At 57.9% G+C, this 13527-nt stretch overlaps 1 protein-coding gene across 1 annotated transcript; it reads right to left on the reverse strand.

The window, feature by feature from the left end:
* Positions 1-327: 327 nt before the first annotated feature.
* R3HCC1L (R3H domain and coiled-coil containing 1 like) lies at positions 328-12389 on the reverse strand. Its single transcript, XM_059852285.1, has 8 exons — positions 12121-12389; positions 11754-11990; positions 5338-6763; positions 1597-1772; positions 1415-1485; positions 1206-1301; positions 908-1048; positions 328-740 (listed from the first exon to the last, which is right to left on the reverse strand). The coding sequence occupies exons 1-8, from the start codon at positions 12387-12389 to the stop codon at positions 685-687; spliced, it is 2472 nt and encodes an 823-aa protein (XP_059708268.1). The 3' UTR covers positions 328-684.
* Positions 12390-13527: the final 1138 nt, after the last annotated feature.

Consider the following 13527-nt stretch of genomic DNA (forward strand, 5'->3'; position numbering starts at 1 on the left):
GCCCCCAGCCTGCCATGGCTGGCAGCATGGCCACATCAGAGCCCCATGTGGGGCCAGGAACATGGCCCTGCCCATGCTCTGACAAGGGCCCCGCTGTTCAGGGCTGCAGCTGCTCCGCGGAAGTAAACAGGGCTGCTGCCAGCACATTCCTGCCTGCCGTCCTGCCCGACCCCTCCTGCCTGCACATCCCCCACACCCACAGAGGACACCCAGCACCTGGGGGGGGTGGACATCCCCACAGCGCTGCGGACCATGCGCAGCTGCCCCCGGCACGCACACCCTCCGCCGGTATGAAGGGAACGGGGAGCCACCACCCAGGCAAGCAAATAAAATAAATGGCATTTATTAGCAAAATAAAGGACAGAAACTCTCACTCACAAGGCCCTTCCAGGTGGCCCGGGCCACCTCACACAGCTCCCCATGCTCTCTGCTGAACTCCCTGCATCCTGCTGCTGCTCCTGCTGTGGCTGGCAGCCTTGGGGGTTCTGCCCTGGGCAGGATGGGCAGTGCTGCCTGACAGCAACAGCATCCCCACAGCACCAACCAGCCCGCATGCTGCTCAGCCCTCTCGGTGAAGCAGCCCAGTGCTTTTGGACGCAGTGCAGAATCTGTCCCAGCTCTGAGACGCAGAGTGCTCTGCCTGCCTGCAGAGAGGGACATGGGCTGAAAGTGCAGCCTCCTGGCTCAGTCCCGGCCCTCCCAGGCATCCTCCCGCTGCTTGTTCTCCAGGCGCTTCCTTTCTGCAGAGACAAGAAGGTCAATGCCACATCCCTACCACCCCACCTCCCTGTGGAAGTGGATGGAGTCCACCCTACTGCAGCCCCCTCTCCCCCAGCACCCTGTGAGACAGAGCATGCATGAGGAAGGCCCCCCTGTACTGCAGCCCCTCCAGGTACCCAAAACTCACCTTGAGCTTCTTGCAGCTTCCTCCGTTCTGCATCTCGCTGGGCTGGTGTCTGCTTGCTCCGTACCCCCAGGGCACCAATCACCAGCCGCCTGGCCAGGACAGCTGATGTTTCAGGGCGCTCCTTGGCTGGCTGCAGGTACTCTGTGAAGATGGGGGACATTACTGGGACATTCTGGGAGAGACAGGGCAGCCGGCACAGCTGTGGAGCCATGCTGGCTGCCCAACCCTCCCCAGTTATCAGGATGATGTTGCAGCACAAGCACGATGGCACAAGCTGGCACAGGGCAGCACCACTCACCAGCATACGCCCTGGCTTTAGCTTTAGAGGCGCGGGTGCCCTGGGACAGTGGGCGCGTCTTCACCATCAGGTGCTTGGTGCTGAGGGCATCGCGTGCTGCAGGGAGAGAGCAGCATGTCCACGTGCAGGGTCAGCCCCACGCCCAGCATCTGGCTGTGGGAGAGGGATGCCTCCTCTCTGCCCATCCCCAGCTGAACCAGGAGCAGTACCTGTTATGGGGCTGGAGAAGATGCCCAGGGCGTGCGTATCATCCACCCACTTAATATCAAAGCCTTTTTTCCTGCCAAAGAGAGGGAAGGTAAGCAAGGCATGGGCACCTGATGGGCAGCCATGTGGAGCAGAGCCCAGGCAAGGAACCCCAGCACCAGGGACAGAGTGCTGCCAGACTCACTGATAGCTGCAGAAGACACGCATCAGATCCTCGGTGCGGAAATCCGAGGGGAAGTCGTAGATCTCGATGACGTGGGGCAGCTCATCGTCACTGATGTCTGGAGCAGCAGGTTCAGCCCGATAGTAGTTGAAGCGGGGTGACTGCTGGCTCTCCTGGTGCTTCTCACCCCCTGAGAGCTGCAGCAGTAGGAGAGGCACAGCACTGAGCAACCCATGCCCACCTGCCTCACAGCAGTTCCCAATCCGTGGCAAGTGCTCCCCAGAAAGTTGTCCAGGCCTCTGCACCCCACCCCAGCACTGCAGATGGATTCATGGCTTTGAGAATCAGGAGTTACCAACCAGGGTTCCCACACCAGGCACTTGCTTTTCCCATTACCAGCATCCCTTCACCTGCCACGCTTGGCGGCCAGGTGAGGGATGTGGTAGGAATGGCAGGGATGCAACAGCACATGCATCTCCAAGCACACCCCTCCTTCCACAGTGATGTGATGACCTGAAATACCTTAGGGGAAGAACAAGGAGCAGGATAGTAATGCCAGGAGGAAAGATTGATGTCTCTGCTACATGGAAGCACCAGGCTCAACACGCCCTGGCTGCAGCACATGCACTGGAGCAACCTATCAGCACCCCAGATGCCAAGATGAAAAAGACAGTACTCCACTGAGGAGCAAGTTCTGCTGGTTAATCTCCTGTGCACCTAGAAATTTATGTTTTATTTCTCATTTGAATTTGTCTGACTTCACTTTCCAGCTGGCAGTTCTTGTTCTGCCTCTCCACCAGATTAAAGAACCCTCAGTCCCTGGTCTCCTCCCCATCACAACACTTAAAATGTTAATCAAGTCCCTTCTCAATCTTCTTATTGATAAAATGGGTTGTGCACCTTTAGTACCTCACAGCGGGGCACTTTCTCCAGCCCTAAAAGATGATGGCTGTAGAGCTTTTCTACCATGCACATTTTACAGCCTTTATTTCAAAACAGGGGCAGCAGCCTCCCACTGCCACAGCACAAGGGTGCAGCCAGCCCCTATTTCCCTCTGTCCCACGGCATTGCCAGTGCCAGCTGGTCACCCTGCACCATGTTCTGCCCAGTGGGCCTCCCTGCATCGCTTGCTGAACCCTCACTCTCCAAACCATGCCGTGCCAGTGGCCAAGAAGATTCACTGCCCTGCTTCAGCTGAGACACCAGGCCAGGTGCAGTCCAAAGGCACTGACAGCTCCTGTTTCCCCTAGAGCATGGGGCTGGCATGATGCCAAGAAATGGGTACATAACTAAGGCGGGTTCCCACCCTGATCCCCTAAGCGATCATAGCAGAGCACACCACGACTGCAAGGTTAGAGTCCATAAATCCCAGCCAGCTCAGTCGATAAAAAGTGCTCATTCCGACAATTTTATGGGGAAGATGGATTCACAGCAGGTAAGGGGGTGCTGCCATAGCGGCTGGGTGCCGGCGGAGGGTAGAGCTGAGTTATGGAGCTCACAGGACAAGCCAGCACTGCCAGCAGAGCCTCCTGCCCTGCCATCACCCCCGTCCAGGGCAGCACACTCATCAGGCACCCTGTGCCTGCTTGGGGGAAGCAAGGGAGCCATTCCCAGGCAGGATAAAGCCCTGCGGTACTGCTTGAGGGAGCAGAGCACTCAGGTAGTGCCAGGCAGCAGCAAGATGATTAGAGAGCAGGAGCACAGAGTGCTGGAGCAGCCCTTGACCTTCACAAATCACCAAGTGTGGCGGGGCAGGAAGGACAGGAGCCATCTGGCAGCAGGGCTCAGCCACGCGGCAGGCACGGCTCAACAGGTCCCCCAGCACTGCCAGCCCAGCACTGCCAGCCCAGCACACAGCGTGCCAGCAGCTCCCCAGCCGTGGGGCACGGCAGCCAGTGGGAACCACAGTGCGGTCCCCAGCCCTGGCAGGCATCCCGGGGAGGGTTCACTGATGGATGGACAGACAGATGACAGGGAAAATGAAGCCTGTGCATCACATCTTGCTGCTCTCTGAAGACACACTCCTGCCAGAGCAGGTCAGGGGGGTCTGTGGCTGCTGGCTTACACCACAGCCCTGGGCACGCACACATCGCGGCCCCTGCCATGCCGCACCGCCTGATGGAGAGTCCACAGAGCCCGCAAGGAAACGGTCGTAGTGCTTAATTACTCTGTGCTCAAACTGATTTCTACTCTGAATTTGTCTGGTTTCAGCTTCCAGCCAATGCTGCTCACTACGGTGTTTTTTTCCTGATAGATTAAAGAGCCATCCGCTATCAGAAATCTCTCCTCCACACAGAACGTCATAAATCTTGCTCCCTGCCAGCTATCTGCATTGCATAAGGATTCGGTTTCGAGGAAGACGTTACTAATTTTATTGTTCTTTATGTTAATTAACAACAGCTCCAAGAGCCTGTGCCCTCCCCAGGCAGGTACATCCACCTGCTGGGAGCTTGGAGGGCTCAGGAAGCACGAGGCGCCATGTAGGAATCTGCAGGGGACAAAGATGGCAACTTTTGATAAATCCCTATTTCAGGTTCTTTTTCACCCATTTTGGGAAGCTCCCTGGAAAGCTCAAACTTGTCTCAGAGCTTGTGCATAGGGGAGCCAATACAGATACTCCTTGGAGTGAGAGCCTGTACTGCACAGCACAGCCTTGCCCACAGCATCCTATGGCTGCACCACTGGGTGCAGGGATCCTCCCTGACCTTCCTCCCCTGAGGACAAAGCCATGCCCATGGCATCAGCCCACAGAAAGCCAATGCCACCTGCACCAGCTGGCCACCTGCACCAGCTGGCTCAGAGCAGCAGTGCTGTCCTCCTCGCACCAGCACTTATCACAATCTCCAGTCTGGAGGGTGAGGGACATTGGCTCAGGAGAGCACAGCCAGGCAAGGATGGGAATACCCAACGCCATTCCACATTCTCCCAAATGTGAGCCCTCTGTGTCCCACTCCTCAGAACCATGCCAGGCTCCAAGAGGACACATCAGCCCAAGCGAGGCCTTGCAGACAAGGTGGGATCTGCGTCCCTCAGTAAGAGTGCTCTTGAGTTAATCTGATCCCTTCATAGATGCTGTTACCAAGGCACCACCCATCACTTCACACCCTGCTTCCAGCCAGGTAGGCAGACGTTGGATGTAACAATATTAATGTTGTTTGTTTCTTCAGGAAAATTAGCAGTTTGACACTACTGATTTAAAATTCAATAAGGGATATCCAGCCTTGCTGCAGGAGCTGAGCTTTCCTCATGAATGGCAGCAAAATGGTGTGGGTCCTGGCACTAAGCAGCCAACTGTAGTCAATTCAGCAGCATGTGTGCAGGAGGGAATGGCAATGAGCCACAGCTGATTAAGAAGCCATAGTTTCGAGGAAACATCCCGTTGCTGTTTCAATGGGATCCCATACATCTCAGCCCATTTCTTTACCACCAGCCCTAGTTTCATGAGGTTGCAGTGGCAGTTTACAGCACTTCAGCAGGTTTTACTGGGCACATTTTATGTACTAGAGAGGAATGATCACCCCAGCCTTCCCCAGCAATGCCGGATGGGACAGATGGGGAAGATGGAGATCCCAGGTGTTTTGGCAGCACAGGAGAAGGCTGGCTCTAAGAGCAGGCAGCACAGCCAGATACGTTGACCATGCCCTAGGTGCAGCCCACCCACCCTGTGCAGTCACCCCAGAGAACACAGGAACACATCCCCCTCACCCCAGCAGGCACCAGTCACTGACCCTGCCAATCCCCACAAACACTTGCAGGAAGTACCTCCTCCAGCAGGCGTGGGTCCAGGCAGTCTCCATCATCGTTGAACAGCACATCCCAGCTCTCCTCAGCACCAGGGCTGGTCTGGCTCAGGGTTTCAGCACTGGCACTGGTCTGTCCTTCTGTAGGGGAGCTGCTGTGGAGACCTCTCTCTTCTTTCTCAGCCTCCTGGTGCTTCTGCAGCGAGCCCACATCCTCATCTGGCTTTGCCAGCTCCTTGGCCCAGGATGCAGGTGAGATCCCCTCCATGCCATGGCACAACAGCTCTAGGGGCACTGGGGGCTCACGGCTTTCCAGAGGTGCTCCCTCCCATGGGCTGTTCTCAGATCCAGCACTGCTATCTGTGCAGGCAGAAGTGCTGCCTGCTTCCACTACAGCAGGCACCAGGTCACCCTCCCCTCTGGGCTCCCCAGTACCAGCAGTGCTCTCCTCCATGGCAGGTGGGAGCTGGGATGGGCTGCCCATGCCCTGCAGTAGAGTGCTCGCCTCTGGGAGGGCTGGAACATCACCCATGCCATCCGTCAGGAACACAGGTTCACAGCTAGCTCCTGGTGCACGCAAGGTGCTCTCCCCAGGAACCTCAGCTCTGCCTCCCCACGTCTCCTCTTCCTCTGGCACCCCAGTGGCACAACCCTCACCCTGCTCTGCCAGGAGAGACCTCTCCTCCTCCCTCTCCTCCCAGGCTTTCAGACCCACTGTCTCCCCCACCAACTGGGGCACCCTGCCATGGCTGCCCACCCCTGCTGACTGCAGGACAGCCTCTCCCAGGCTTTGGGAGAGGTCCCCAGCTGGATCTAGGGTGCTGTCCCCCAAGTGCTCCAACATGCCACTCAGGCCTGTCTGACAAACCAGTGTTGGGCTAGCAGCGGGTGTTGGGCTAGTGGGGTCATCCGCAACCTCAGGGGTAGCCTTCACAGCCCCAGCCTGGGCATTCTGTGTGGATGGAGGGTCAGGCTCAGTCCTTATCGCCCTGTGGTTGTGGCTGAGCTCTCCAGGTTCTTTGTGAGATGCTTTGCCCTGCCTGTCCCAGTGCTGAGCAACAGCTGGGTCTGGGCATGGCTCACACACGCTGGATGATGCCTCCAGGCTTTCCAGTGCAATAGGGCAGCTGCCTCTCGTCCTATGGCTGTGTCTGGCAGAGGCTGTCCGCAGCTCCTTTGGGCCGGCATCCACCTTGTTCTCCCTCCTTGCTGCTCTGCCTGCCTGTGTTCTGGCTCGGGGGCTTCGCCTCTGCCCCTCGCCACCGGCCCAGGCAGGCTCCTGCAGCAGGCGGTGGTTCTCGGGCTCCCGGCGGTGTCCGGCCCCCTGTGTGTCGCCTGCCGCTTGTGCCTCTCTCTCCCGCCGTGCTTTGGGCACGTAGAGGGCCATGTCGGGCTTCCTGCGGCGCGCCCGGCCACCCTCCGCCTCCTGCTGCATGGTGCCACCCTGCCTGCCAAGAGAGAACAGCGTCACTGTCCCGCCCGCAGCCCAACAGCCCCACGGCTGAGTGCACCGGGGGCAGCCCCTGCCCAGGTCACTGACTCGGGGTCCCAGCACCCACCCCTGCTCCTTCCACAACTGGCCCACAGCGATCGATCGTGGAGCCCCCACACAGCCCCACAGCAGCTATCGGCAGACCCCCAGGGTTTGGGGCCTGGAGCACCCCACAGCCCTACAGCCTTTGGTGGGGCACATCCGGCTTCGGGGAAGCAGGGAAATCCTGACAGAATCACTGGGGCGCCTGCCCCGCTCCGGCAGCTGCTACCTGGGACCCTCGAGCCCAAGGGACCAGTGTCTGCAGCCGAAGCAGAACACAGAGACCATGCACTACTCAGCCATCAAAAACCACAGAGAAGCCTGAGGCAGCCACAGAACTACAGAAAGCAAACCCCAGCACAGGGATACCCTGGCGCAGGACCATGGCATGATGCAGCCCTGCTCACCTGCTGCCCCATCCCAACAGAGATTTATTTTTCATCATCTTTGGCAGAAGCAGGCACACCACAAGCGGCCAGGCCCCCCTGCCCCTATAAATATGCATCAGACAGGGTTTATGGAGACGGATGGTGCGGGGGGCTGCACTGTGGTTGAGGGGAAGGCAGAGTGGGGCTGGGCTGGGGCCCCATGATTAATCACTGCCCACTCCGTTTAGGGGGATTCATCACGGGCCGCTGTCAGGTAAATCACTGGAAAAACACCTCTTCAGTAATTAATGTGAAGTGACGGATGGACAGCCCCTGGGCCCATTAATCTGGACCATCAGCGCCGACCGAGATTATGAATGTCAGGATGCATAAACTGCCGGCAGATCAATAGGGCCAGGAACCCATCCAAGGCTCTCATTTCCGAGGCACCTCCGGTACATTAGCCTCCCCTGCACACAGCCCCTGACCGAGGCGCGAACGCTCTCCGTGGCCCCTCACCAACAGCCAGCGGTGGTGCCGGGAAGGCGAGGGGAGGCCAACCACTGGCTGGAAAGTGGCTGGGGCTGCCCATGCCACACGGCATCATCCCCTCTGTGATGGATGGACAGACCGTTGCCTTGGCATGACAGATGAGTCTCTCATGGCTCTCTGGAAGCCACTGGAAAAGCCCAGCAGGGCAGTACCCCTAGCGTGACCGCGGTGCCTGTACCTGCACCTCATGCTGCGAAGGTGGGCAGGAACAGGAGGTGCAAGCACAGGTGCTGTGGTGATGCTGAGCACCATCCCAGGGCTGCCCCAACCATTTTTCTGCCTCCGTAGCTCTTGTCATTCCCCCCCCCCCCCCTTTGATACACTAATTTTGCTGGCAGAACGATCCCCTTTATCTTTATCGACCGCAAGAAAGGAATGTATCCTACAAACCTTCCAAGGACTGGATTAGTCATTTTTCAACACTGAGACATTATACATTTTCTCACCGAGTGGCAGCCCGAGTGCCAGAGGGGAGGGGGCACTGGAAGCCCCCCCGGCACCACCACTTCCAGCTACAGATAGCTTCCAACTGCACCGAAGCATGTTCTGCTGAAGGACTCTTCCCAGAAAAGCCCAAGAGTCCCAGGCCATGGCTCATTGATGAATATCTTGTGGGGGTCAGTGATCTCCCCAGGCTCTCCTTCCTGACAATTTCCAGCACGGGGAGCAACCAGAAGCAGCATTGCTCCGTGCAGGTCCCATGTCACCTCCAAGAGCCTTTGCACATAGGATTTATGGGCTCCTCAAAAACTTGCCATTCACCTTGCCTCACCCTCCAAAGCAGATGGTGCAGCATTAGCCAGACGGCTGGTGCTGGGAGCATCCTCTCCCTGCACAGCTTTGCCTCTGCCTGCCACTCACTGCTGGGGAAGAACTGCTTCCTGCAGCCTGGGAAGAAGCACAGCAAGGTGGTAGATGACCCACACTGGCAGGGATGCCGCAGCGCTTTGTTTTTTCCCCACAGGGCAGCACAGCTCCTGCCCCTAGCCTATCAAACACTTCATCAATGCCACAGCCACGGGTCAGCACCAACTAATTTCATGCTCTGGGAGGCAGAGCAATGGCCCTGGCTTTGGGTCTCATTCACACTACACTAGGCAGGGCAACCCTACTACTGCCAGAGTCTGGGACCAAGCTTGCCCCACAAAGACAGGCAGCAACAAGCAGTGCATCCCCAAAAAGGCCTATGCTGCCCCAGATGCTGTCTTGTTCTATGGACCTGCCTAGCAAAACAACTCAGCGCTCTGGCACCAAGTAGGGAAAGGCCATGGTACCATGGTGAAAAGTGGTGATGGGAGTGCTGCCCAGCTCTCTGCCACGTAAAGCCCGCCAGCCCAGCACAACATAGACCAGCATGGCCAGGAGGATGCTGGATCATTAGCCAGGAGGCAGCCAGAGCTCCCTGAAGGCACAGGCTCCTCTCACACTGTTCCCAGGAACACCCTGCTCATGGGGAGCTTGTGCTCATGGTATGCATTTGTGAGGTCTCAGCAAGCTGCCCACTCAGGTGCCAGCCTGTGCTTCTCCTCTAGCGAACATCTGCCGCACACATGGGCAGCGTTCTCTCCCTGATTTCTCTCCCTGTCCTGTCGCGGGAAGGACCCCACAAACAAGAGCAAGCCAGCCACAGTCCTGCTCAGGGAACCTGGGAACAGGCAGGGATGCTGGGCTGTGGTGCTCATGGGGAACATGCCAGCTCCTGGAGAAGTCTCAGTGCCACAGAGCACCCTCTCAGCAGGCTGCCGCATTTCCTGGCAGGGAGCTGTATTTTTAGCCTTCGAGGTTTCTAATTCCACTCAATCCATATTCCCATCGATAGAGAAGATAACCTTAAAGCCTTGACAGTGAACAGAGATGGCAATACTGGGGGACCAGGAGCCTTGGGGGACCTCACGCAGCCTTGGCATGCAGCTCGCACACCACAATGTCACTCTTTACAGCCTGCAGCAGATTGGGCTCTTTGAAGGGGAAAAAAATAACTACAATAACAAGATTAATAAAAAGGCAGGTACAAGGATATTCTAAACAGCTCCACTGGGGAACCTACCACTTGCAGGACTCATCCCATGCCAGGCACGTGCCATGGCACACTTACCAACTGCACAACACCAGCCCCTGGCAGCCCGAACAAGGACTGCCAGAGGTTTTGGCTACCCTGCACCTCCTCCTGCACTCAGCAGAGCTCCAGCCCAGGCCACCTGGCTCAACAGCGGGCAACGGGGCCAGGAAAGGACCTGGATAGCTGGTGGAGACAGAGCAAAGGCATGAACACAGCCAAAGCAAAGCATTCAAAGAGCAAAGAGCTGCATCTGTGGGCTTTAAGGCATCCTGTCCCCTGCTGCCTGGAGAAAGAGCTCTCCGGCAGCCACACAACACTGGCTGTGTGAGGAAGTGGCAAAAATGTCAAAGGCACTGAGATTTCAATCGTGCCTTTCATTTGCAATACTCTTAGGAGACACCTGGAATAGATGCTCTTAGGAGATACCTGGAACAAGAGAAGGGGAACATTCCAGACAGGAAGATGATCTGAAAGTCAATAGTGTCCCCTCACAGCTGTAGGGGGGCAAGGAGAGGGAAGGGACAACAAACCAGCAGAAGGAGTTAACAGCCAGATTGCTAAGGGGAATACAAAGGACTTTACAAATATAACCAGGCAGAATCAGCACAAAAGTGAAAAGGTCTATTAATAAACAAGGAGGGAGAGAAAATTAATGATGTCTCAAAAATAAAGATGACTCAAAAGGGGAAAATCACTGTTTTTAAACAGAAAAATGCAAATGAGGCAGAGGCCTTGCAAAAACAGCTGCAGCAAAAGCAAAAACAGCATGTCCACACAGACACAGTCACCTGGCCAGCCTGGCCAGTGCAGAGATGAACCTATTAACCTGCTGACACACAGTGCCAAGGAGAAACCAGGGCCTGAGCAATGGGTAGAGCAAACAAGGCACTGATTTTCTCTGCAAGAAAGGACAACACAATCAGAGCTGAGAAGAGGATAAGCCCTGTTCCCATCCCCAGTGGAGAACAAAACTGGCAGTTAATGGAGCCAGCATACCTGCACAATGAATGATGGACACTGGCTTGCCCAGTTATTTCAGAAGAATCACTGGGCAAAGTTTTTTGATGAAGCAAGCAAGAGCCAACTTAGCTGAACTTCAGGGTCTCGTTTTACAGCATCTCTCAAACTTCTACTTGAATAATGAATTGTCATTAGATGATACTGAGCAGTGAGCTGTTGTAAACACCATACAGAGAAAACACCGTTGAAAGGATCCAAGAAATGTAAGCAGGAAACAAAGCAAGACCTAGCCCGGGATAATGAAGTTAAAATAACCCAAAGCAGCTACTCAGGGAGCAAGAGCAGCCTGAAAAGCAAGGCCCAGAGCCCTACAGTGCACTTATACCAGAAAGCAAGTGACTGGGATGACCACCCTAAAATGTGCAAGAAGGCAGCATCGTGCCATGGGCCACAGCAGGCAGCACACAGAACCTCGCAGGTGGTGTGAAGGATACACGAGGATGCCAGGGGCCTGCAGGCAGCCATGAAAAGCAGGGTCCAGCACGTGTGAGCAGCAGACACCTGTTTTACAAGGCATGGCAGAGTGGCGCACCGAGCACCCAGGATCCCGTGCAGCTCCCCTGCACTGAAGGGCTGACACATGGCCCTGTGACTCTGGGCGGTGGGGAGACTTACGGGGTCTGCAGTGTGCCCTTATCCGGCAATCCCGGGGGCTGCCTGCCAGCGGACGGGGGAGGGCGGACTTCAGGTGGGGATCGGGGCTTGGACAGGGCGAGGGGAGCAGGGCTGGGGGACAGGGATGGGACAGAAGATAAGGATCAGGGCTGGGACACCAGGGTGAGGGAGAGCGGGGCAGCGCCGGGAGCGGGCAGGGTGCGCACCCCGGGCCGCTGTGCCCCGGTACCGAGCGCCCCGCCGTGCCGGGCCGGGCCGGGCCGTGCCGCCCGCCAGGCCGCCGCCGTTACCCGTGGCCGCGCCGGGTCCCCCGTCGCTCCGCGCCGCGCCGCCGCTTCCGCCGCGCCGAGCCCGCCCCGCCGTGGGGAGCGCCGGGACCTGTAGTGCGGGACCTGCAGCGCGGCCCCGCGCCCGCCCCGCCCCGCCGCGCCCCGGCCGCCGCTCCTCCCCCGCGGCCGCGGGCTCGCGGGCCGCTGCCGCCGCCGCCGGGGCGCACCGTGATCCGCACGGCACCACGGGCGGCTGTCCTTCCCTGGCAGCGGCCGGCAGCCGCAGGAAGGAGGCTCCGTGGCTGGGATGGTGGTGGACACAGGGAGAGCGACCCCCGCTCCCGCCCACGGGTGGCCCCCCCTGAGGCTGCCGTCGGTGTCCCGTTACCGTTCAGTGTCGCACACCGGGCGGGAGCCGTGGTGCTCGCTGTGAGCGGGCGGGCAGACGTGGGGACACCTCGCTAGGAAGGCTTCGGGCAAGCCCGTGCGGCCGCCCTGGTTAGTTTGGCCGATGGGCAGCGGGTCCCTGCCCACTCCCCGCTCCAGGACCTCCTTGCTACCGAGCCGGAGCTCTCCGATGCGATTTCCAACCGGTTGTTTCCCAGCCAGCTTCATGGGGTGGGTACCGGAGGTGACCCGGGGACAGGAATGTCCCATGGCTTACATGCTGCCTGCCCGTGCCGGGACCGGGCAGCCGGGACCCAGAGCGGCTTCTGCAGCTCCCCCCAGACTGTGAAGCTGCCGAGGGACCGGGGACCGGTCACGGGCCACCCTGGCAAGGTGCCACTGATGCATCGCACGCGGCATCCTTGAATGGGGCTGTGCGAAGCACTTTATCCCTCCTTAGGTGCAGTTACGAGGCTGGGACCGCCCATGCCTGAGATCTGGGATACCATGAAATACTCGGACCTTCTTGAGTGCCCAGTGTGGGTCCCGGTACAGCCCCAGGGGCTCAGACTAGGATAGGTCCAGTCATCTCACCTCAGACAGGTGCCCCTGCTCAGGACAGGGAAAGCTTACATCAGGCAGAGCCACGCAGCATCCCCTGGCAGCAGCCCCTCTCCCAGCCTCATGTGGCACACAGGGGACCATGTTCCCTCTCACAGGTAATCGATGGCAGCAGATCCTGATCGCTTTCATTATTATTATTTTCTTATGCATGTGCGCACAGGAGATTTATCGCCAGCTATGGAGGCAAAATCAATTATTCATGTTATAAATTAGAAAATGATTTATGTTTGTGGGAGGCCAAGCAGTGTGGAGCCCCTGGCCACGTGGGAGCTGGGTTTGTCTGGGAATGGCACTAGACAGCCCCTGCCAGCACTTACCTGGTTTCTCCATCCCTTCTGTTCCTTGGGTGCCCTACCCAGGTATGCCCCCATCCTGTCACAGGGTGACCCAAGGATGATGACTGGCAGGCAGCATCCAGCCTCTCCCACTCTGTAAATCCAGGTGTGAGAGCACAAGGAAGGTTGGGAAGCGCCATGGCCCGGTCACCCTGGCCAGTGCAACAGAATCATGCTCCACAGCAGTTTCCATGGCAGCAATAAAACAGTCCAAGCACTGCAAGGTGTGGGCTGCAGAAGGACCCCCTTCTTTTTGTCCACTAGAAACATAATCTCGTGTCCTCTCCAGCCTCAACCACTGTGTCTGTGCTCCTGCTTCCCTCAAAGAACACGGTGGTACCCTCCAGATTGCTACCCATGGAGACAGAGACCCACCGTGCTGCTAACACCCCCATGCTCCCCAGGAAAGGGCAGATGGGTCAGGGCATCCCACCTGAACTGGTCCCTGA

The sequence above is a fragment of the Haemorhous mexicanus genome, chromosome 7 (genome assembly GCF_027477595.1).
Source record: "Haemorhous mexicanus isolate bHaeMex1 chromosome 7, bHaeMex1.pri, whole genome shotgun sequence".
Taxonomy (NCBI): domain Eukaryota; kingdom Metazoa; phylum Chordata; class Aves; order Passeriformes; family Fringillidae; genus Haemorhous; species Haemorhous mexicanus.